The sequence below is a fragment of the Equus przewalskii genome, chromosome 5, assembly GCF_037783145.1.
Source record: "Equus przewalskii isolate Varuska chromosome 5, EquPr2, whole genome shotgun sequence".
Classification (NCBI taxonomy): domain Eukaryota; kingdom Metazoa; phylum Chordata; class Mammalia; order Perissodactyla; family Equidae; genus Equus; species Equus przewalskii.
In genome coordinates this window covers 74,935,912-74,960,331 of record NC_091835.1, presented here as the reverse complement: position 1 = coordinate 74,960,331, position 24,420 = coordinate 74,935,912, and the positions used below count along the sequence as shown (strand labels likewise).

Below are 24,420 nucleotides of genomic sequence, written 5' to 3'. Positions count from 1 at the left end.
CTCTTCCAAGGATCCTGATAGACTCGTCACTGAGGGTTTCCCTGGAGCAGGCTGACCCCCAGCCTGATTCCTAGACCCTGCAGCTTCATCTTTATAGGATGGGACATGTGAAAGCCATGCAGGTACAAGGTGCCACACGGACAGCAGCACAGGGATGGGCTTCCCAGGGGATGCTGTGGTCTCTGTTCTACAATTAGGCAGGGTTCATCCTGATCCAGGGAAAGCAAGGTGTACCTTCTCTACCCCAGACTGTTGACAGGAATAAGAGCAGCATATATACAATGTGGTCCACCTATTGCCAGGAGTGGGAGTCTACTACAAACTTGGGCATCGCTTTGTGCTCTGCTGCTCAGAACTACTCCAGTAAACCCAAGGAATGAGGCTGAGATGGGGCCATGGACCTGGGCTATGGCCTTCTGATGATCATGCCAAGGTTGTCAGGGGGACCCATGGGCCACCAGTGAGCTCTGCACTTGAACCTGCAGTGAAGGCTGAGGTTCAGCAGCTGATCCAGTGTTACTGTGACAAAAAAAGGCAAACACCCCTCTGTCTGAGGTCATGGAGGAGGGCTCGGGAGGCATCATAGATGTGAATCGCCCAGGGGTGACAAACAACAACCACAGCCTCAAGGGCAAGACTTCTAAAGAAGTGAACTCAGCTCCCTCCTCACTGTGGGCCTTATTCAAGGGCCATGACTTAGATACTGTTCCTAGGAGTCTTGCGCTTTATATAAAGGGGTTATGCACAGAAGGAATATGTACTAGTTCTTGACAAACTGTATGTGTGGTGTTCAAAATCCAACTAAACGTCTAGTCCAATATCCATAAAGTAGGCGGTACTTAAAAACTGAACAATTAAAAATGATCACCAACTCTCTTGTCCTAATCCTCAGATATGAAATGGAATATTCAACTGTGATTATGTCAGCCTGCAATTATCCATGCTGGTGAAGAGAATCTTCTCACCCAAAAAAAAAAGATTTTTCCCTTCATAATAAAATCATGTGACTCCTTAAATCACATATATGCTTGCTTTATTCTGTTAGGCACTGGCTCATACAATTTGTTTAGATTTCCCAAAGATCAGAAGGCCCTCGAAGCAAGAACGTTGCATAGTTCAGCAGTCTTTCATAGATATGCTAGTCCACACGTTGAAAATCAGAGATGACATAAATCTTACCAGTCCTTGTTGAAATTCCAAATGGCCGGGATGAGGATGATCCTCTGATTAAGGTGGGGAAGAGGGACCTGGGGGTGTATTAAAATAGAGTCAATCACAATCTGAGGGGTTTTAGGACTTCTTCCACAATTTTTAAACCACTGCTATCCTACAGAATTTGGTGGGTTGATGAAAACGTTCTATATATCTGTGCTGTCCAATATGGTGCACGCTAGCCCCATGTGTCTACTGACACGTGAAATGTGGATGTTGCAACTGAGGAGCTGCATTTTTTTCCTTCCATGTTTCAAATTATTATTCATAGTTTTTATTCTCAGTATTACATGATAATGTCTCTAGGTGATACGGACTGAATTGTGTCCCCTCCCAAATTAATAGGCTGAAGCCTTAACCCCCAGTGTGACTGTATTTGGAGAGACAGTCTTTAAGGAGGTAACCAAGATTAAATGAGGTCGTAAGAGTAGGATCCTAATCCAATGGGACTGGTGTCCTTATAAGAAGTGGAAGAGACACCAGGAGTGCATACGCACAGAGGAAAGGCCATATGAGGGCATAGCAAGAAGGCAGCCATCTGCAAGCCAAGGAGAGAGGTCTCAGGACTAACCAACACCTTGATCTTGGACTTCTCGCCTCCAGACTGTAAGAAACAAATTCCTGTTGTTTAAACCACCCAGTCTGTGGTATTGTGTTATGGCAGCCCTGGCAGACGAATACATTAAGTATGAGTCTTTTTTCATCAATTTTCTGCTATCCTGTGAGTCCACTCAATCTGAGAATTTTTTCTTCTTCATTCTAAAAAACCTCTTATAACTAAAGAAGTAATTTTCTCACTTCCTTTTGTTAGTTTTTTTAAATTGTGGTAAAACACGTAACGTCAAATTTACCATCATAACCATTTCTCAGTGTGCAGTTCAGGAGGGTTAAGTGCATTCATGTTGCGCAACCCATTTCCAGAACTTTATCATCCTGCAAAACTGAAACTTTATACTCGTTAAACCATAGCTCCCCCTTTCTCCCTCCCCTCAGCCCCTGGCAACCACCCTTCTACTTTCTGTTTCTCTGAATTTGACTACTCTAGATTCTGCCTCCAAATTGTTCCTTGTCACCTCTCTGAGCAAGGCTTCCGCAGCAGCTGCCCTGCTAGTCTTCCTTGCTCTAATCTCCTCCTCCTCTACGTCCATCTTCCACGCTGCCCGCTGAGTTATCATTCTAAAACATGACGTTGATTGTATCACTTCCCTGTCCCAGCCACTTGCTGCTTCCCCACTGTTTGCAGGACAGAGTGCATGGCCTCTGAGTGGCATGCCTGGCCTTGGCCAAGCTTTGCAGCGTCATGGCCACACCACACACACACCTCCTATATCATAGTCATCCTCATCTTGGACCACTTTCCATCCTCCAAAAGCAGGCTTTCTCATGCCCCTAATCAGCTGATCATGTCAGTCCCTCTACTGGAAGGCTCCAACCACACACACACACCCCACCTGTCTTTCTGATGAACCTCTACCTTCAAGAGTCAGCTCAGTTGTCACCTCTTTTGAAAAGCTGTCCTGGTTACTCTTTGAACCTCTGGAGAAAATTTGGCAGCTGGCCTCTGTTCATTCCACTGCTATAGCACCAATCCTATGGCATTATAGCACATTTGGTACTCTTCCCACTAAACTGCAAGCTCCTAAATAGCATGGGTCCTGCCTTGTTCACATTTAGATCTTCAGGATCCATTCAGCCCAGCCCCAGCGCCACCTGTGCTTTGTCACCTTTAACAGTGTAATAGCTATGATCAAACTTGAGTGTACATCAAAATCACCTGTAGGGCTTGTTCAAACACAAGTTTTAACCCATCCTCAGAGTATCTGATTCAGCAGGTCTGGGTGGGGTAGTACCCTCTTAAAATCCTTTTTGTTTCTGTAAAATAAGTAGTAATGTCCCCACTTTCATTTCCTTTTCTTTTTAAATTGAGTTATAATTGACAAATAACATTATATTAGTTTCAGGTGTACAATGTAATGATTTGATATTTGTGTATATAGTGAAATGATCACCACAAGTCTAGTTAACATCCATCCCTACACATTGTTACAAAATTTTTTTCTTGTGATGAGAACTTTCAAGATTTGCTCTCTTAGCAACTTTCAAATATACAATACAGTATTATTAACTACAATCACCATGATATATGTTACTTCCCCAGGGCTTTCTTATTTTATAACTGGAAATTTGTACCTTTTGACCCCCTTCACCCATTTTATCCATCCCCACCCCTTGCCTCTGGCAACCATCAACCTGTTCTGTGTATCTATGAATTTGGTTTTTTTTTTTAAGATTCTACATGTAATCTGTCTGTCTGACTTATTCAAGTTGGCATAAAGCCCTCAATGTCCATCCATGTTGTTGCAAATGGCAAGATTTCATTCTTGTTATGGCTGAATAATATTCCATTGTGTGTATGTGCCACAATTTCTTTATCCATTTATCCACCAATGGACACCTAGTTTGCTTCTGTGTCTTGGCTATTGTAAATAACACTGCAATGAACATGGGGATGCATATATCTTTTCCAGTTAGAATTTTCTTTCCTTTGGATAACTACCCAGAAGTGGAATTGCTGGATCACACGGAAATTCTATTTTTAATTTTTCTTTTTTTTCAGGGGAAGATTCACCCTAAACTAACATCTGCTGCCAGTCTTCCTCCTTTTTTCTTCCTTCCTCCAACCAAAGCCCCAGTGCATAGTTGTGTAAAGTTGTAAGTTCTTCTGGTTCTTCTATGTGAGCCACTGCCACTGCATGGCTACTGACAGACAAGTGGTGTGGTTCCATGCCTGAGAAGCGAACTCGAGCCTCTGAAGCGGAGCGTGCTGAACTTTAACTGCTAGGCCATTGGGGCTGGCTATATTTTTAACTTTTTGATGAACCTCCACACTGTTTTCCATAGTGGCGTCACTAATTTACATTCCCAACAACAATGCATAAGGGTTCTCTTTTCTCTACATCCTGCCAACACTTATTCTTTCTTGTCTTTTTGATAATGGCCGTTCTAACAGTTATGAGCTGATATCTCACTGTGGTTTTGATTTGCATTTCTGTGATGAATAGTGATGTTGAGCACTTTTTCATGTACCTGTTGGCTATCTGTATATCTTCTTTGGAAAAATGTCTATTCAGATCCTCTGCCCATTTTTAAATTGTGTTGTTTGTGTTTTTGCTATTGACTATATGAGTTCTTTATATATTTTGGATATTAACCCCTCATCAGATATATGATTTGCAAATGTTTTCTCCTGTTCGGTAGGTTGCCTTTTCATTTTGTTGATGGTTTCCTTTGCTGTGCATCTCACTTTCCTTTCTGATGTTAGTAATCTGAGTCTTTCCTTTTTTTTTTCGTCAGTGTAGCTGCAGGTTTGTCAATTTTGTTGATCTTTTTAAAGAACCAGTTTTGGATTCATTGATTTTATCTATTGCTTTTTTATTCTTTATTTTATTTATTTCTGCTCTAATCTTTATTATCTCCTTCCTTATGCTAGTTTTGGGTTTAGTTTGTTCTTCTTTAATGTTTTTGACAATGGTTTGTGGTTTTTAGTGTACAAGTTTTGTACTACTTTGGTTAAATTTATTCCTAAGTATTTGATTCTTTTTGATACTATTGTAAATGGAATTATTTTCTGAATTTAATTTTCAAATTATTCATTACAAATGTATACAAATAATTGATTTTGTATATTGATCTTGTATTCTACAACCTTGCTGAGCTCATTTATTTTAATAATCTTTTGTGGATTCTTTGAGATTTCCTATATACAAGAGCATGTTATCTGCAAATTGAGATCGTTTACTTCTTCATTTCTAATATGGATGCCTTTTATTTTATTTTCTTGCTTAATTACCGTGTCTAGAACCTGCAGTACAATGTTGAATAAAAGTGGCAAAAGTGAGCATCCTTATCTTCTTCCTTCTTTTAGGAATTTTATGTGTTTTTTAAACACCATTTTAACTGGAATTGCTTTTCTAAGTTAACTTTTTAATGTGTCCTCCTAGGATACGGAAATATAATTTATTTGTTTATATTAACGCTTTATCCTGTCACCTTCTGAAATTCACTTATGAGTTCTTGTAGTTTTTAAAAAAAAAATTTGAGGGACCAGCCCCGTGGCCAAGTGATTAAGTTCACGTGCTCCACTGCAGGTGGCCCAGTGTTTTGTCAGTTCAAATCCTGGATGTGGACATGGCACTGCTCGTCAAGCCACGCTGAGGCGGCGTCCCACATGCCACAACTCGAAGAACCCACAACTAAGAACACACAACTATGTACCGGGGGCTTTGGGGAGAAAAAGGAAAAAAATAAAATAAAATCTTAAAAGAAAAAAAAATTTGACTCCTTAGGATTTTTTACATAAACAAGCATGTTGTTTTTTTAATATAGTTCTACTTCTTCCTTTCTAGCTTTATGCCATTAATTTTTTATTCTTTCCTCATTACACTAGTTAGGACTTTGTGTACAATGCTGAAAAAGTGGTAAGAGTAGATATTCTTGCTCTTTGATAGGTCTTAGGAGAAAAGGATTAAATATTTTACCCTTTGCTACATTGTTACACAGAAACCATAGAGTCCTAGGGATTCCCCAAGGATTTAGGGTCTAGTAATTTCAGGTAGTGTCGGACCCCTTTGCACGCAGCTCTCACTTCTTCCAGTTTTGATAGTGTACCCTTACAGACCTCCTCCTCTTCTTTCTTCTGTCTTTGCTCTTAGTTCTCAGGGGCCACTGCTGGGAACTGAGGGAGGTGAAAGAAATAGAGGGAAGGACTGTGGGCCCCTTTCTCTGGCCTGTTCCCTTTGGCTGTCTATCAGAGGTGAGTGATAGCACCGAGGAAACTTTTTGCTGTAATGATATGTAGGAATTTGTACCAGTTTTAGAAGGCATCAGATACTGTCTTCCCCTAATTTTTGGACTAGAGTTACCCCTAAACCCCAAATGAAGTCCAGTTCCTGGAGTTTTGGTTAGATTTGGAAGAGATACTATCCAGCTGATGAACGTTTTATTTGTGTTTTGCACTGGAAATGGAAAAGTGAGAAGAAGTTGGGGCTGGCCCAGTGGCATCACGGTTAAGTTCGCGAGCTTCACTTCAGCGGCCTGGGATTCACATGTTCGGATCCTGGGCACAGACCTAGCACCACTTGTCAAGCCACACTGTGGCAGCATCCCACACAAAATGGAGGAAGATTGGCACAGATGTTAGCTCAGCAACAATCTTCCTCAAGCAAAAAGAGGAAGATTGGCAACAGATGTTACCTCGGGGCCTATCTTCCTCACAAAAAAAAAAAGAAAAGAAAAGAAAAGTGAGAAAGTAAAAGTTGCTCTGATTTGGTTTGACCTTCCAATCTGTCCAGTTTCCCTGCACCTCCACCCAATGTATTCTTTTAATAAGAACTGTTTTTTTTTTTAAAGATTTTTTTATTTTTTCCTTTTTTTCTCCCCAAAGCCACCTGATACATAGTTGTATATTTTTAGTTGTGGGTCCTTCTAGTTGTAGCATGTGGGATGCCGCCTCAGCATGGCTTGATGAGTGGTGCCATGTCTGTGCCCAGGATCTGAACTGGTGAAACCCTGGGCCGCCAAAGTGGAGCACGCAAACTTAACCACTGGGCCACGGGGCTGGCCCTAGAAGAACTGTTTTAATAAGGAGAACTCTGGGGAAGATCCCTTCCCAGAGATCATCAGCCTTGCTGCCTTCCCCCTTCTCCCCCTCAGAAGGTACAGAGGAACTTCTCTTCATCTCATGTATAGGTCTAGGGACAATAGGGATATGGGGCAAGACCAACAGGGCCGAAGAAAGAAAGGCCTATTTGTCAGTATGGGGCAAAGGTGAGGAGGACAAAGTCTGAGGTGGAAAGAGACACATAAATATTTGCAAATGCTATGTCCTTCACTGTTTTGCAAGTCATTGGCATTCTGGATTTCTCATGATTCTGCCTGGAGTAAGGGAGAAGATGGGGTAAAAAAAAGAAATCAAAACAGTCATCAGGTCATGAAGATACCAAAGCAAAGGAGATAATTGGACCATTTTGTTTCTTCCTCAAAACACTGAGGATCTCCCACAGCGTTTAAGAGTGGGAGTGAGGTATGTCCAGGGTGACTGAAGTTTCCAAGGGCTAAGACACTTCCTAGCTCTGCCCAGTCTTGGCGTTGCTTCATCCCAAGCCTTTCCACACTTCCGAACCTGAGCACTGCTTCTTTCCAACAGGCCTGTTCCTGCTGACCCACCATGAGCCAGGCTGTGCTACTCCTTTGCTGTGTCTTGTCCTCAGTGGCTGCCTTTCCAAGAAATGCCCAGAAAGGGGTGCTGACCTTCCAGCCCTCTTTCACAGAAACTGGGCATCCTCTGAACACATTCTCCAACCAGATCCCTCTCCCAGACCCCAGGACCTGCCAAGATCTCCTGCACATAGCCCCTCCTTAGCCCCTCTGCCTGAGTACCTATCCACCTTGGTTCTGGAAGTGGCCCTGGAGGAGGCTGGCTGCCCAACTGAGGCCCACATTCTGCAACTTGAGCTTGTGAGGATGGGAGGAAAGGACACCACCAAAACCCTCATCCATGAGAGTAAAAAGCACATCGAGGAAGAAGGTGTCAGCAATACTAAGGTCATTCTGAGGGATCTGGGGGGACCCGCAGGGGAGCTTGGATAAATCCAACACTCAGCTACTCACTCTGAGGGATGTATTGATGGTGGCAAACATACCCACTGGGGTGGCTGGTCTACCGCTGAGTGCAGATAGTGATTGAGTTTGCTGAGAAGCCATCTCCCATGTCACTGGTGATACAATTCAAAGCTTTTGCTGTCAAGTTGAGAGGTTCTCAGTGTCTATGGATGATGACAATATTATTTATCAAATGTCCCACGATTATTTTGAAGTGCTTTACAAGAAATTGATTCAGGAATTTGTCCAGGTTTACTTCAGATATTCAATGTCACCTAGGCGACAAGTCTCTTTTCCCAGGACTGTGTTCAAGGATGGGACACAATAAGTAGTTAGAAATACTGGAGACTACTTAGGACAGATGTATGTTCTTTATCTCATCCCAGTGCTAAAACCCACATGTGACTAGTGTTAGCCTTGCCCCTCTCCACTTAGTAGCTCTCAGTCTCTGTTTATTCTTCCATTTTCCCTTTTTTCTTGTCTTTTTTTCAGTTATCGTATACTGTACATATAATATGTACTAAGCACGAGAGACATTTTAACCTTTTTCCCATTCATCTACCCTGTACTAAATGCCCAACCAAATGCCGTAGCTTGCTAATATTTTTAAACTGAAAAGAGAAATAAAATAAGAGAGAATCATAGGCATCTAACCCCTTCTGATTCTGGGTCTCCTGGCTCCTATTATAAGCTAGAGTGGGAATGTGGCAAGGACCTCTAGGAAATGCGAAAGCACAGGGACTTAGGTATTGAGGTCGAATGTGTGGCAAGGGGACAAGGTTTGAGCAGCCAGTACAAGTGGACAAATATTTGCAGAGATTACGTCTCTTACTGATCATAGGAGAAAGCAATTAACTTTTCTTTGTGGGACAGAGAAGTGGGCAGAACTTCAGGAGCAGGATCGAGGAACTACCAAGCCTATTGAGGCAGTCTCCCTTCTCACCTGGACTGTGTGGTAATTTGGGGCCCCCTATAAATGGGTGGAAATAAGGCAGAGGAAGTTTCTGATGACCTGAAAATGGAGGAAGACAAGTGGAAACAATCGGGTTGCATTTACTGTTAGGCGTTTATCTAAAAAGAACCAGAAGCCTGGAGGTGATGGATGGGGTGTGCCCTGAGTCCTGGGCTCCTCCTGGACCACAGGCCTTAGGGGCATGGTTTGTGTGTTTCTGGTTTCTCCCCTCTCCAGGGCACTCTGTTCCAGATATGCGTGGCCTCAGACTCATGATACCAGTTGAGCTGCTCGTTTGCTACCTCCTGCTAGGCCCTGCTCATGCTGCTCCACATGGAAACCAGACAAATGTCCTGAGGCTCCTTCCCTCAGCCTCGGGATCCTGGTCATCTTCCTCAGACCCTTTGTCCTGCCAGACCCTGCTCCCAAAGTCCCTGCCTGGCTTCACCCACATGGCCCCTCTACCCAAGTTCCTCATAGGCCTCTCACTGATGATCGCCTTGGAGGAAGCTGGTTGCCAGGCTGATGTACGGGCCCTGCAGCTTCAGCTCGTCCGCGAGGGCGGTGTAAACGCTACACAGATCCTCATCAGACATCTTCAAGGACTGGAGAAAGGAAGAAGCACAGGGAGGGCGGTGTCAGCGGATGCCCTGGTCTCTGCTCTGCAGCTGTTGGCCAGGGAGCAGCCAGGCCAAGAGAGGGCCCGGCGCTCCCTCCCCAACAAGGACTGTGAACACGAGCAGGAGCAAAGTGTGCACAATATAGTTCAGCTGTTGCCAGGAGTTGGAACCTTCTACAACCTGGGCACAGCTTTGTATTACGCTGCTCAGAACTGCTCCGACAAGGCCAAGGAACGAGGTCAAGATGGGGTCATAGATCTGGGTTATGACCTTCTAACGACCATGGCTGGACTGTCAGGAGGGCCCACAGGACTAGCGATCAGTGCTGCACTTAAACCTGCAGTGAAGGCCAGAGTTCAACGCTTGATCCAGTATTACAATGAAAAACAGGCAAACACTCCTTTGCCAGAGACCAGCGAGGAGCGCTTGAGGGGCACCTCAGGTGTGGGTGACCTGGAAGAAACAACTACCATGACCCCTTTGGTGTCAGAAGTAGTAACTCCAACTCCTTACTGGGGGTGGGCTGTACATACAACAAGCAGTGGTTTAAGACTCTGGGATGCGAGTCTTGGGATGTAAAAGAAGGTAGTAAACACAGAGTGAATAAATCTAATATTCTGACAAGCTGTATGTGGTTGTTCAAAAATCCAAATCTCTGATTTGTTATCAAGGAGGAAGGCAGTGCTGGAAAATGTAGGAATTTTAAAGTTTGGGGTTTGGAGTCAGAGGATTTGGTTTTGAATCTATGCTTCACTTGTTAGAACCTCAATGATCACTGACTAATAACTTCTTTCTCTAAGCTCAGTTTTTTAAATTTCTAAAGTGAGGATAATGATTTTCACTTCAATGGGTTTTGTGAAAATTAAAAACGACGGAATGAACCTAAAATGCTTCGCATGGTACCATCAGTAAATAGTTATTATTTTTTTATTACTTCAGCCCTCCCCTTCCTATCCCAAAGTCTCGAAATTCTGGTCCCACCTCTTCCTCCCTTAGTGCCTCCAGGATCCCAAGCCAGTCTCGATTCAGAAGCCGTGGTGCAAGTTCTCGGAAATCAGCTGTTGCAGTCCCCGGCTATTCCGTTAATAGGATTCCTCCCTCCGCAAATATGGGGCGGGGCTTACTTGAGCTTTCTCACCAATCGCTGGAGCTGGAGGCGTGGTTTCGGCTCCGCTTGTCCCGCCCCGCGCGGTGGGGAGGGGCTATAGGACTGCCAATGAACTCACGGCCTGGTGAGGGTCGGCCGCTCACTGAAGTCTGCTCCAAGGGGCGGGCCCGAGGGCGGACCGAAGCCGGGGGTGGGGCTGGAGGTCCTGGTCCCGAGCTCCTGCTGGGAACCGGAAGCCTGGACGAGAACCTCCAGAGCGAGCTGGGCTGGACACCCTAACCAGGTACGGCCCTGCGAGCGCGCGCGGGGGTGCGGGTGGGGGCGCGAGTTCCTCTCTGGGAAGGGCAGCAGGCCCTGGAGGGTGCGCTCCGGAAGGGTCAGCCTCTGTCCCCAGGTTGAAATAAGAGCTGTCGCCTGCTGCATCCTGATCTCCCCATCCTGTCCAGCCTAGCTTCCCAACATCCCCCTCTCAAAACTCCCCTGGCAGCCTCCAAAACCTGGAACCTGGCGTTGTTGCATAGATTCAGTGTCTTAGCCAGCACTTTAATTTCTGGGCTAATTTTGATCCGCACAAAAATACAATGTCTAAAGATAGATAGGGTTTATCATCCTTACTTGTTATGTTAAAAAGTGTAAGGTACAGAACGGTGAAACGATTTGCGTAAGGTCACATACAAAATGCAGTTCATTTCATGAAAGCTTATTGAGCACAAAATATATGCCTAAGAGAGTGGGGGATAAGTGGTCAAAAACTTAAGTGTTACAGCCCTTAGCTTTAGTGTTTGCAATCCATTTGGGAAGACCAGGGTTTGTTTCATATTTAAACCTCAGGGTTTACTTGCCACCTTGCTCTTTTAATACCAGCCCATTAGTTCCTTGAGAACTGGGGCCTTGTCATTTGTTTTTAAAAAGCAATACACGTACATAGTTAGAAAAGTCAAGCACTACTAAAAGGATTAAAATGGACAATAAGGTGCCCGATCCCTTCCTTCCCCTCCTCCTACCTCCCGCAGGTAGAAAGGCAGCTCAGTGATTATTCATACTGATAAAAATAATCTCTTCCACCTCAAACATGTTTCTTTGATTTGTCATAAAATCATGTGACCTCTTTTAGACCACAGATGTGTGCCTTTATTCTTTTCTGTTAGGCTCAGGCAGCAGCAAGAATGTGTTTTAATTTCCTCAACTGACAGATGGCAGTGGGTGGGGAAAGGAAGGGAGAGAGAGTCTCTGCCCAGCCAGCTTGGTGACAAGGAAAAACCAGTCTTGAGTGAAATTTCTGGGTCTCTCCAAAGTTGATAATCCACCTGAAGAATCAGAGACTGACAAAGATAATAAAAGTGTCACAATCTTAGAGATTGAGCGACTCCTTGCACAGTATATAAATATTTTCTAGAATGGAGCTCCTCCTTCCTACATGGAGAGCAGTGTGTAGAGTGTACCTTAACTCCAAGGAAGTTTCAGCCCCTGATAAAGCTTTGGGGCCAGCAGGGATCATGCTGAAATAAATACTTGTAACCCACACTGATCTTTAAATGTTCCAGCAAAAACCAATACAAATACAAACAAATAAATTTAAAATAAATTCATTGGGGGAGATAGATGAAATAAAGATGGTGGAAGTATCATCAATGTTTGTTTAAGCTGGATGATGGGTACATGGATGATCCTTGTACTATTCATTCTGCTTTGGTATGTGTTTGAAAATTACCATTAAATAAAAAGGGCTCAGATATTGGAGCTCTTAAATAGTGCTCCCTGAAAGAATATGCACCAAACTGATAATATTGGTTGCTTCTGGAGAGGAGGGGAAGGGAGCAAGATCGGGAGTGGAGTCAATCTAGACTTTAATTTTTGTTTGTATTTTTTCTTACCTGTATAATTAAAAAATTTTTAATTTGTAATAATAAAAAATCATGAGACTGTGGATGATTTAGTCCAGCAAAATTTCCAATTGAGAACCTGCATCCTTCAGACTCAGACCCCAAATGGCGCAATGGGAGATGCTACAGAATCTCGACAGCCCATTTCAGGATCAACTGTACGAGCTCTACTCAAATATCCTCCTGCCAATGGACATTCGACAGCACTTGGCTGTCTGGATTGAAGACCAGAACTGGTGAGGCCTTCGGGGAGTTGCGGGGGATGAGGAAAGTGGTTTCTTTCTTCTGAGCCCCCAGGATCCTGGAGACACCAAGGGCTGGGAGGGGTTGGAAGGCCTGAACACAGTAGCCAACCTGCAGAGATGCTAATCCTTGTTATTCCCGGTTCCCAGGAAAGAAGCTGTACTGGGCAACGATGATTCCAAGGCTAACATGCTATTCTTCCATTTCTTGGACCAACTGACCTCTGAGTGTGGCCGCTGCAGCCAGGACCCTGAGTGCTTGTTGCTACGGCACAAGTTGCGAAAATTCTATCGGGACATTCAGGTACTGGGAATAACAAAGTAGGAATGGGAACTGAGTGTAGAGCAGTACAGTTTAGGGTATGGAACAGGACCTGGAGGTGCGAGGGACAGAGGCAGACCTGGGGAAAGGAGGACAGAGTCTGGACTTGAAGGATTGCTATCAGAGAGAAGGGCAGAGTCTAGATGACCCTGTTAGGAAGTGGCTAGGGTTTGGGGTACCAGTGGTGAAAAGGGGAAGGGCCCTGAAGGAGGGGGAAGTACTGGGGTCACTGGTGGGGAGGGTCTGGGATGGTAGTTCATTGAAGGCAGTTTAATTCAATCAATCCTTTCTCTTTTCCTACTTACAGGCCTTTCCCCAGGGCCCTACCCAATTGGCTGAGATGATCTTTAATCTTCTTCTGGAAGAAAAAAGAATTCTGATCCAGGCTCAGAAGGCTCAGTTGGTAAGAACAATTTGGTGATGATGTTGAAAACTCCTGGAGTAGAGAGGGACCATGGAAAGGACTCGGGAAATTCGTCTCAAACAAGATCCCCTCACATCCTGTGGGATAATTTCAGGCCTGGATTTCAGAGATGAAAGAAAGGTCAAGAGTTGAAATGTGCTCAGAGCCTCTTATTTCAGGAGCAAGAAGAGCCAGCCCTTGAAGCACCTGTGGAGAGCCAGCAGCATGAGATTGAATCCCGGATCCTGGAATTAAGGGCTATGATGGAGGTGGGTTGATGTGGCAAGAGTCAGGATGGGCAGGGCTCAGCCTGCCTCCTCCCGTGAAAGCAGCCTCATCTGGGTCTCATCCCATCTACAGAAGCTGGTGAAATCTATCAGCCAACTGAAAGACCAGCAGGATGTCTTCCTTTTCCGATATAATACCTCAGGTAGGAAGCACATTGAGGGGTGGGAGAAAGACAGGTGATGCTGGGAGGTATGGGTGGAAGAGAGCAGAAGGGAAGGGCACCAGTAAGCAGTAATTACCTTTGGCTACACCTCACTGGCTCCAGTCCCGCTGCAATGCAAAGGTGGAAGTGCCAGTGTATGTCGTGGAGGTCATCCGGAGGGGTGGCTGAGGGGCAGTAGTGAATGTTGGAGGAGATGCACGGCAAACTGCCTTAGCAGACTGAATGGGCTTCTGGTTCAAGCATGACCATTCAGACTTCACGTGAGGGCCCAGAGGTGCCTATGCTTCCTTGATTTTCCTTCCTCTCCCTTCCAAATCCCCCATCCTGACTCTGACTGAGGTCTGGTCAGGAAGGGAAGGGGCCCTGTCTGAGCACTTGTCTTACCCCTGCCCCTGCCATCCAGTGAAGACACCCTCTTCGGACCCCCGTCAGATCAGACAGCAGCAGCTTCTACAGGAAACTCTCAATGAACTGGACAAAAGGAGAAAGGTGGGAGGCAGAGGACACAGGGAGTGGGCAGCAGGGAACTGGGGACAATGAGGGATCTGGGAGCCCTGGCCTCTTAGCCTTGACTTCTTTGTTTCTTCATCCCCAGTTGGATGGTGGAGGGTGATGGTGAGAGGTGTTCACACTCACTTTGTGTCTTTCCCAGGAGGTGCTGGATGACTCCAAAGCACTTCTGGGCCGATTAACTACCCTAGTCGAGCTACTGCTGCCCAAGTTGGAGGAGTGGAAAGTCCAGCAGCAGAAGGCCTGCATTGGAGGCCCCATGCACGGAGGATTGGAACAACTGGAGAATTGGTGAGAGCACCTCCCCACCCTCATGCTGGCCCAGCCCTAGCCCTAGCCACCCTGCTGTGCTTTGTAAGGTGTAATGCCCTATATATGGCAAGAGGTATTGCTCTCCTTAACCTCTGCTCCCCAGAATGATCCCAGCTCCCTCGTCTGACTGCAGCTACCCTCTGCTCTTCATTGTCACCACCCAGGGAGCCCAGAGCCCAGTCTTTGCTTTGGTGAAAGTAATGGATTAATCCACAGTCTAGTTTCTCCTTTTTTAATCACTCGAGAAATATATTTTCTACTTTTTTTTTTTAGTGCAATGAATATAATGCCAGGAAAAAAAAAAAAAAAGGAAAGAAAATTACCTATTACTTTACTACTCAGATGTAGCTACTATAATATTATTAAACAAAAATTGAATCATACTGTTCAAACTATTTTAGACCTGTGGGTTTGTTTTTTTTGTTAACTTAGCAGTATATTATAGTATGTACCCATGTTACTTTTAATGGCTGCATCATAGTTCCCTATATGGAGGTAACATAATTTAATGGTCTCCTATATTTGGACATTTAGGTTGTTCTTAATTTCTTGCTATTTTTTTCCAGTAAACTCTTTATTTTATATTAATTTTATTGTGGTGTAGAAAAAAATAACTAATGTGTCTTTCAACATACTTGAAAAATACCTACTGTTTTAAGTGTTTTCTCATGAGAAAATTCATTATAATTTAAACTATTAAAAATATACCACAGGGCTGGCCCAGTAGCACAGTGGTTAAGTTCACACATTCCAGCTTGGCAGCCCAGGGTTCACCAGTTCGGATCCCGGGTATGGACCTACACACCGCTTATCAAGTCATGCTGTGGCAGGTGTCCCACATATAAAGTAGAGATGCTAGCTCAGGGCCAGTCCTCCTCAGCAAAAAGAGGAGAATTGGCAGCAGGTGTTAGCTCAGGGCTAATCTTCCTAAAAAAAAAAAAAATATATATATATATATATATATATACCACAACTGTTCAGGTAAATTGAAAACAGGTGTATAGGGCTTAGGGTACAGGATCAGGATTTATATTGCAGTTGCAAACGTATCCATCATCTTGTATAGGGGTTGACAAACCATGCCTGTGAATGATTTCTTGCTATTTTAAACAGTGCTGCAGTAAATAATCTCATAGCCACATCTTCATTTACATCCTTAATTCTTTCTATGATGTAAGGTGCCAGGAGTGGTATTTCTAGGTTAAAGTATATACCTTTTTTTGGTGGTGGTGGTGGTGTTATTGTGTTGATCCTCTGTTTCATTGTTAGTTTTTTTGTTTTTATTTATTTATTTATTTATTTTTTCTGAGGAAGATTAGCCCTGAGCTAACATCTACTACCAAATCCTCCTCTTTTTGTGAGGAAGACTGGCTCTGAGCTAACATCCATGCCCATTTTCCTCTACTTTATACGTGGGATGCCTGCCACAGCATGGCTTGTCAAGTGGTGCCATGTCTATACCCAGGATCCGAACCAGCAAACCCCGGGCTGCCAAAGCAGAACATGTGAACTTAACTGCTGCGCCACTGGGCCAGCCCTTCTTTCATTGTTTTTAATAGAAGGAGCTTTATTGCTTTTTCTGATTATAAATGTATACCAATTGAAAAAATTGCAGACAACTTAAAAGAGAAAAGAAAGCAAAAATCATCCACCTACATAATCTGATCATGTAGTGATACCCACTGTTAGGGCTTTTGAATAGATTTTTCCAGATTTTCCCTATGGGTATACACAAGTATACATCTATTTTAAATAGAAGTCAGATCATATCATATGTGTACTGTCTTGTAACTTTTTAAAATTTAATAATTTTGGACATTTTTTCATGTTAAAATTTGAGCCTGTAACTTTTTTTTTCCTGAAGAAGATTCACCCTGAGCTAACACCTGTTGCCAATCTTCTTCTTTTTGCTTGAGGAAGATTCGCCTGGAGCTAACATCCTTGCTGATCTTCCTCTACTTTGTATGTGGGTCACTGCCACAGCATAGCTGACAAGTTGTGTAGGTCCACACCCGGGAACCACACTGGAGAACCTGGGCTGCCAAAGTGGAGCATGCCATACTTATGCAATAGGCCGTGGGGCCAGCCTCCTATATCATTATTTTTAATGGTTGCATCGTATTCCATAATGTTAATGTGCCATAATTTATATACCCAATACTAATTGTTTCTAATTTTTCTATTACAAATAACAAAGCTGTGAACTTCTTCATACATTTGTCTGATTATTTCCATAAGATATATCTTAGAAATGGAATACTGCAAAATGTATGCTCATTTTTTGAGGCTTTTAAAAAAATAGTTCCAAACTGCCATCCCAATCTGTTTGCTTATACGTAGTGTGTGATTGTTTTCCTCTCACTACTTTGCCTATTATTATTATTTTGTATTATGGAGATAGTAAAGGATAGGAGTTAAAAGTACTGCCTGTACAGCCGGACTGCCTGGGCTCACATCCAACTTCATCCCTTACTAGTTTTATGACCTTGAGCAAGTTGCTTAACCTTTCTGTGCATCAGTTTTATGATCTGTAAAATGGGCATAATAATAGTACCTACCTCATAGGGTTGTTGTAAGGATTAAATGCATTAATAGGTGTAAGCACTTAGAATAAATTGTATATATCAAGCATCATATGAAAGTTCGCTTTATTACGTTAATAGATCTTTTACCAGCTTTATATGTGAAAGTAGCTTTGATTTTCATTTTTTGGATTGTGAATCATGTTGAATATCTTTCATATGCTTCCTGGATTCTTTTTTTTTGTCCCAATCAGTTCCTGACCGTCCGCATAGTTAAAGGAGAGCTCTCGGAGCCTGATTCTCTCTCCCTCGGATTCTGTCACCCAGGTTCACAGCTGGAGCAAAGCTGTTGTTTCACCTGCGGCAGCTGCTGAAGGAGCTGAAGGGACTGAGCCACCTGGTTAGCTATCAGGAAGATCCTCTGCACAAAGGGGTGGACCTGCAGAAGGCCCAGGTCACAGAGTTGCTACAGTGTCTGCTCCACAGGTCTAGAGGCCCGGGAGGGACCTCTGGGGAGGGCAGAGGGAAAGAACAAGGGGAGCCATTCTTCCAGATAGTGAGCTCTGTATTCTCTCCATCTCTCCCTAGAGCCTTTGTGGTAGAAACCCAGCCCTGCATGCCCCAAACTCCCCATCGACCCCTCATCCTCAAGACTGGGAGCAAGTTCACTGTCCGAACAAGGTTGGCATTTCAGAACTCATGCCTGCTTCCTTTTTCCAGCCCTGATGCTGTTCACTTTCTGACTTTACACCTTTTCCCACTCTTGGCTGTCTCTTTTCTTTTCCCCTCAATCCACCTACCTCTTCTAATCTCTTCCCTTATCTTTGTCAACATCTGGTCTGTCCAGGAGATTGAGATTGACCACTTTCCCCTATCCACCTCCCTTCCCCGCAGGCTGCTGGTGAGACTCCAGGAAGGCAATGAGTCACTGACTGCAGAAGTCTCCATTGACAGGTAAGATCGCCGGGCAGGTGAAGGGTGGGACCAAGGGGTACCCAGGACATGGGTTAGTGGGTCAGAGGAGATACCTACTCTTCACAATGGAGCCCTGGGGCTGTGTTCTTCCCCCTTCGACTCCTGACTCATAGAAATAATAACTCATCCCTTTTCTTGATTACTTCCTATGTGATAGGCGCTCGTCAAGTACTCATTTCATTGTTATAGGAACCCCATGAGTTAGGTATTATCAATGCACCATTCAAAGGAGGAAACAAGCTCAGAGAGATTATGTGCCTTGTGCAAGGCTGCGTAGCTAGTGAGCTGCAGATTTGTGTTTGAACCCAGGTCTGTCTGATCCCAAAGACAAATTAAACTTCTACACTGTTTTGCTTCACAGTGATTTGTTTTTAATATTTCTTTTCAGGAATCCTCCTCAAACACAAGGGTAGGTGCCTGACGAGGATGCTGCAAACGTTTATTCACTGTGTGATCTGACAACCGCACATGTGGCAGCCCTGATGGGGGCACAAACAAGGATGAGGTTGGCTTGGGTGGTGTATGGACAAAGGGAGAAGGGGAGGTCTGAAATCAAGTGGAACTTTTGTTGTTTTCCTGCTGAGTTTTTAGAATAACTCTGCTCCCGTCCTCCATATATCTTCTTCCTCCTGGAATAGCTTCCGGAAGTTCAACATTCTGACCTCAAGCCAGAAAACTTTGACCCCTGAGAAAGGGCAGAGTCAAGGCTTGATTTGGGACTTCAGCTACCTGGTGAGAAGAGTTCATAGCTTAAGCTTCTAGTCCAACAGAACAGGGGCTGGGGGAAGTTCCCAGGCTTTGGGAAGTGTGGAGGGCAAAACAGGGCTTCCAGGAACTCTGGAGTCCCTACTCTGGCATTCTCTCTCCTTCTCCTTCATTCACAGAGTCTGGTGGAGCAACGTTCCTGTTCAGGAAAGGGCAGCAATAAGGTGAGGCATGGACAGAGGATTGGGGGGCAGGAGGAACTTGCCAAAGGGCCCTCTGATCGCTGTGTCTTTGGCTGCCAGGGGCTGCTGGGTGTGACAGAGGAACTGCATATTATCAGCTTCACGGTCAGATACGCCTACCAGGGTCTGAAGCAGGAACTGAAAGTGAGTGAAAATGAAGGGCAGGGAGAGATGAAGCAGATTTGGGAGAAGGCATAAGGGGGGGCTTAACCAGAAGCCTCTCAGCGTGGGAGACTACCCCTTGCTCCTACCAAATGTCTGCAGCTAGGAACATATCCCTTCTTGGTGACTCCTGTCTTCTCCCCAGACGGACTGCCTCCCTGTGGTGATTATTTCTAACATGAACCAACTCTCAATTGCCTGGGCCTCGGTTCTCTGGTTCAATCTGCTCAGCTCAAACCCCCAGGTAGGAGGAGGGGCCCACAGGTGAAGGGAGGCGAGGAGGGGTATAGCAGCTTGGTGTGAGGGCGCTGCTTCTGAGCCACCTGCCTTCCTCCCCCCCTGCAGAATCAGCAGTTCTTTTCCAGTCCCCCCAAGGCCCCCTGGAGCTTGCTGGGCCCTGCTCTCAGTTGGCAGTTCCTCTCCTACGTCGGCCGAGGCCTCGACCAGGACCAGCTGAGCATGCTGAGGAACAAGCTGTTTGGTACTGACCTCCTTCTTTTCTCTCAGCCTTGCCCTAGCCTTAGTCTGCCCTGGCCCTCCATCCTTTCTACCCCAGGCCCCCGGCCTTGCCTCCTTCCATCATCTGAACTGTCTTTCTGCCCACAGGGCAGAACTGTAAGACTGAGGATGCGTCATTGTCCTGGGCTGACTTCACTAAGGTAACTCCTTGCATCCTGTGCACCTAGATCCTAGCCCCCAGTCCAAACACTAGCCTTTCTGCATCGCTCCTTCCCCACACCAGGGCCAACTCCACATCTCTTCCTGCCTTTCCATTCCTCCTTCAGCGAGAGAGCCCCCCTGGCAAGCTGCCGTTCTGGACATGGCTTGACAAAATTCTGGACCTGGTACATGACCACCTGAAGGATCTCTGGAATGATGGGTGAGGCCTTGGTCAGCCTCGCTCTTCCTACCCCCATCCCCACCCCCAGGCCCAGCTGCCTTTCTGGGCTTGAGAGTGGACTCTGTGCGCCCTCATGTGGCAAACAGGGAGAGCGAGCAAACACTGGTGCAAGGTCACACCCCTTCACATTTGCAAGAATACTCGTCACCACTATTAGTCAAGCATCTAGCATGTTCCAGAGCCTACTGGGTGCTCTTTATGAGTTCTCTCATGTAATCCTTACACCCATGCTAAGTGGTAGACGTTGCCACCCTCAAGTGAGGAAACTAAGGCTCAGAGAAGTTAAAGCATGTACCTAAGGTAGTCAAGCATCTAGCATGTTCCAGAGCCTACTGGGTGCTCTTTATGAGTTCTCTCATGTAATCCTTACACCCATGCTAAGTGGTGGACGTTGCCACCCTCAAGTGAGGAAACTAAGGCTCAGAGAAGTTAAAGCATGTACCTAAGGGACAGAGGTGGGATTCGAACCCAGTCCTGTCAGACCCCAAGCCTATGCCTTTCCACCACACTGCCTACCCATGTGCACAGCACTTGGTCTTTTATAAGGTGCTTATCACCTCTGTGACCTCACTGAATCCTGATACCACTTCTAACCCTGGGAGCTGGATATTGTCAGTAAAGTGAAGTGACTTGGCCAAGATGGAACAGTTTGGAAGGGGCAGAGCCAAAACCCGGTGCGTTCTCTCTACCTAAGGGAGGCAGGAGAGCCTCACAGCTGCTTTCATTCTCCAGCCGCATCATGGGCTTTGTGAGCCGGAGCCAGGAGCGCCGGCTGCTGAAGAAGACTGTCTCTGGCACCTTTCTCCTGCGCTTCAGTGAAACATCGGAAGGGGGCATTACCTGCTCCTGGGTGGAACACCAGGATGATGGTCAGCTGCTCTGCCCTGCTGTTCCCACAGCCTCTCCTTCCTGCCCCTCTGCCTGCCGTTGGCTTCCCTGGCTCTGTCCTGAATCCCTCAGCAGGTTTGGGGGTGGACAGCCAAAGTGGGGAGCTCCCAGGCCCAGCCTCTTCCCTCAAGCCTGCCCGTTCCTACATCCTCTCTCCAGATAAGGTGCTCATCTACTCTGTGCAGCCCTTCACCAAGGAGGTGCTGCAGTCACTCCCCCTGACCAAAATCATCCGCCACTACCAGCTGCTCACTGAGGAGAACATCCCCGAGAACCCACTGTGCTTCCTCTACCCCCGAATCCCCCGAGATGAGGCTTTTGGGCGCTACTACCAGGAGACAGGTGAGAATCACTGACATACTTCACTGGCAGATTGCAGGGATTCTCAGGCATCCACAAATCCAACTTCTTCCTTCCAAACGTGGGAAACATACCCAGAGAAGTTAAGGCATCTGTCCATGGACACTGCTAGTTAGTAGGGGGATATGCCTGTCAGGACCATCTGCAGTAGGGGATCTTTGGGCTGTGTGTCCAATCCACTGACCTTCCCCTGGTCCTGTGTGTGCCCCCTACAGTTAATCTTGAGGAACAGAGGAAATACCTGAAACATAGGCTCATTATGGTCTCTAACAGGTGAGCTCTGAACTGTTTGCCCAACTCCCTAACCCTTTTTAGCCGATATAATGACCCGACCCTGCCCATTTCCAGTCACTCTGGCCTTTTCTCCTACTGAGCCACACTCTCTCGCCCTCCAGGATTTTTCCTGCTCTTCTAGTCTCTCTCTCTTCTATTTTTCTGCTGCCATCCTTAAGTTGTCTCCACAGGGGTTCCCTCATAATAATAGTCATAATCGCTGATGTTAATGGACATCTACTTGATGCTAAGCATGGTACTGGATTTTCTTAGAACATTTTTTTCATTTAATCCTTATGAGAACCCATCTGAGTAGGGTATAGTAACAGCCACATGTAATGGTTCATTATGTGCCAGGCACTGAGCTAAATGCTTTGTGTTTGTTTTATTTGTTGAATCTTCAAAATAGTCCTGGGAGGCAGACACTATTTTTACTATTTTCAGCTGAGGAAACTGAGGCTTATGTCTAAAGTATATGGCTAATAAATGATCCAGGTCTGTCGGATTCCAAAGCCCTGCTTTGAACCATCCCACTGCCTCTCAAATATTATTAGGTATTGTTGTTCCCGTTTTACAGATGATAAATCTGAGGTTCAGAGAGGTTAGGTAACTTACCTGACATCACCTGGCTAGTAAATGATAGGATTCAAACTCTGGCAAGCCTGAATCCAAAGCCCGTGCTCTTAAGCGCTCTGCTCTGTTGCCTTCTTAGACTAGAGAGACAGGCTCTGCTTGCTCTGCCATTCCCCACTTCACCTGAACAACTCCCTGCCCCTTTGTCTGCACTGGGGTATCCAGACAGGTGGATGAGCTGCAACAACTGCCGGAGTTTAAGCTGGACCCAGACATGGAGTCATCAGAGCTGGACCAAGGGCTGGCACCAGGGCCCGCGCCAGAGCTAGGCCTGGGATTAGAGCAACTGCTGGAGGCAGGGCTGGATCTGGAGCCCATGCTGGACTCCACACTAGCCGCAGTATCAGGAGTGCCAGAGCCAAACCTGGGACCAGAGCTGAAGCTGGAGCCTATTCTAGAGCGTATTTCACAGTCTGAGCCCGAGCCTGATTTGCCCCATGATCTGATGCACTTGAACACTGAGGAAATGGAAAGTAAGTGATAAGGTGGGGCTGGGGAAGAGGGGACACACTGCCTTCCCCACCTCTCCTTCCTCACCCATTACAGAAAAGGCCGAGCTCTAAGTTCCTCACTGGAGAGAGGCTCATTTCCTTGTGGTTCCTTCTATTAGGAAATGGATGTACCTCCCTCTGCCCTGCCTAAGTGCCCCCTCAGGCCTGTCTGGGCCTCTGCTGCCATCCTCCCTCACTTTCCCTGATGGGTTGGGAATTCCTTTCCTAAGATCAGGGCCTGACTTCCTTCTCTGGACTACCTAGTTTTCAGAAACAGTACGAAGATTGAAGAAATCATGCCAAATGGTGACCCGCTGTTGGCTGGCCAGAACACCGAGGATGAGGCGTACATCTTCCACCCCAGCCATTTCTACACGGAAGGGCCCTTGATTCCTTCTGACTACTAGGAACTACATTTCCTCTGTTCCTTCCATATCTTTTGCCTCTCCTACCCCTCAAGTCATGATGTTGCTCTCCAAGGATGGGAAGTCAGGCATGGGGCCCTTCTAAGTTGGGTTAACCCCAGGATTTGGAGTGAGAGCTAAAACCATAATATGGGTAAGGAAGGGGTGCCAGTGAAGCAGAACAAGTGTCGGCCCTGGCTCTAACTAGGATCCTGTAGGCTGCCTGCTGTGCTGGGTGGTGTAGAGGTTGGGGGCAGGCCAGGACAGTTGGGATGTACTTTGAGAGCTCAGGGCAGTGGCTTCTTTCCAGTATAAAAGGATTTCAACATTTTAATAGCTGGTAGGGCTAACCTGGTGCCCACCAGCATTGGCCCTCGGTGAGGAACAGAGATACGTGCTAGGACTCCATGTCTCTCTTCTGGTCCCTCCTGTCTAGGATAACCTTTTCCTTTCTTCTTCCCCTCACTCCTGCCTCAAGTCCTAAATTTCTTCTTTTCCCACTGGGACTGAGGGCGTTCTGCCCCAGCCCACCATGTGAAGTTCCCCTCTGCAGAAGGGAATAGGAGGCAGACCTCCTCGCCTTACCAATCTCCTCCCCTGCCCCCCAAGCTGGCCACACCCATTCCTCCCCTGAAAGTGAGCCTGCCAATCAAATGTGCCTGTGAGGCTTTGTACAATAACTTATTCTGCCTAGTCTTCACTTCCCCAACTCTTAGAAGACGAATCACTCCTGGGGCCAGGGATGGTAGTAGGGTTGCTGGGAATTTAGGAATTGTTTTTTATAGTCTTGGATAGAATTTTGTATTTTTACAGATGAAGAGAAGCCCTGGGGCTTAGATATTTGTCTATTAAGATATCATCCCCTTTCTTTTGTACAGTATATTGTTTACCTGAAAGGAGGGTTTCTATTCCTTGAGCATAGACCTGGGCAAAGACCAAGTTCCTGGAACTAAAACCCTGAAAGTTTATCATGGGGCTCTGAACAACTTCACACCTTAGCCATTGCCAGAGAACCCCAGGACAACTGCCCTTGCTGTAAGATATGCTTCTAGTATAACTTGAGATGTGAATTCAAGTGAGGTCCTCTACATGTGGCTGTTTCCTGCCTGGTACATCAGAGGAACAGTTCTGGGCAGAAAGAGGCCCTTCTGAGCAGAAGTGGCTAATAAACTTTGTGCTGACCTGGAAA

The 24,420-nt window shown here is 45.8% G+C and overlaps 2 protein-coding genes and 1 long non-coding RNA gene across 3 annotated transcripts; 2 read left to right on the top strand and 1 right to left on the bottom strand.

Annotated features, from left to right (window-relative positions):
• Positions 1 to 1,016: 1,016 nt before the first annotated feature.
• On the bottom strand, positions 1,017 to 10,528 carry LOC139083613 (uncharacterized). The gene is made up of 2 exons (XR_011540488.1): positions 10,426 to 10,528; positions 1,017 to 1,247 (listed from the first exon to the last, which is right to left on the bottom strand). It is a non-coding gene; the product is annotated as an uncharacterized lncRNA (long non-coding RNA).
• Positions 7,735 to 10,074, top strand: APOF (apolipoprotein F). Its single transcript, XM_070618153.1, has 2 exons — positions 7,735 to 7,798; positions 9,062 to 10,074. The coding sequence occupies exons 1-2, from the start codon at positions 7,735 to 7,737 to the stop codon at positions 10,021 to 10,023; spliced, it is 1,026 nt and encodes a 341-aa protein (XP_070474254.1). The 3' UTR covers positions 10,024 to 10,074.
• On the top strand, positions 10,472 to 24,420 carry STAT2 (signal transducer and activator of transcription 2). Its single transcript, XM_008530117.2, has 24 exons — positions 10,472 to 10,835; positions 12,528 to 12,671; positions 12,828 to 12,981; positions 13,307 to 13,402; positions 13,582 to 13,671; positions 13,763 to 13,832; positions 14,257 to 14,342; positions 14,506 to 14,654; positions 17,525 to 17,683; positions 17,786 to 17,878; positions 18,092 to 18,151; positions 18,561 to 18,581; positions 18,811 to 18,904; positions 19,057 to 19,101; positions 19,180 to 19,263; positions 19,427 to 19,525; positions 19,627 to 19,762; positions 19,888 to 19,940; positions 20,067 to 20,161; positions 20,915 to 21,051; positions 21,230 to 21,412; positions 21,646 to 21,703; positions 22,502 to 22,809; positions 23,092 to 24,420. Exons 2-24 carry the CDS (start codon positions 12,541 to 12,543, stop codon positions 23,232 to 23,234), a joined length of 2,544 nt encoding a protein of 847 aa, XP_008528339.1. The 5' UTR covers positions 10,472 to 10,835; positions 12,528 to 12,540; the 3' UTR covers positions 23,235 to 24,420.

Coding starts and splice junctions, on each gene's coding strand:
- STAT2 (XM_008530117.2), top strand. CDS start 12,541: ATGGCGCAATGGGAGATGCTACAGAATCTCGACAGCCCATTTCAGGAT. Junction 17,684..17,785: donor CTACAGTGTCTGCTCCACAG/GTCTAGAGGCCC, acceptor ATCTCTCCCTAG/AGCCTTTGTGGTAGAAACCC. Junction 18,905..19,056: donor TTTGGGACTTCAGCTACCTG/GTGAGAAGAGTT, acceptor CTTCATTCACAG/AGTCTGGTGGAGCAACGTTC.
- APOF (XM_070618153.1), top strand. CDS start 7,735: ATGGGAGGAAAGGACACCACCAAAACCCTCATCCATGAGAGTAAAAAG. Junction 7,799..9,061: donor AAAGCACATCGAGGAAGAAG/GTGTCAGCAATA, acceptor TCCCCTCTCCAG/GGCACTCTGTTCCAGATATG.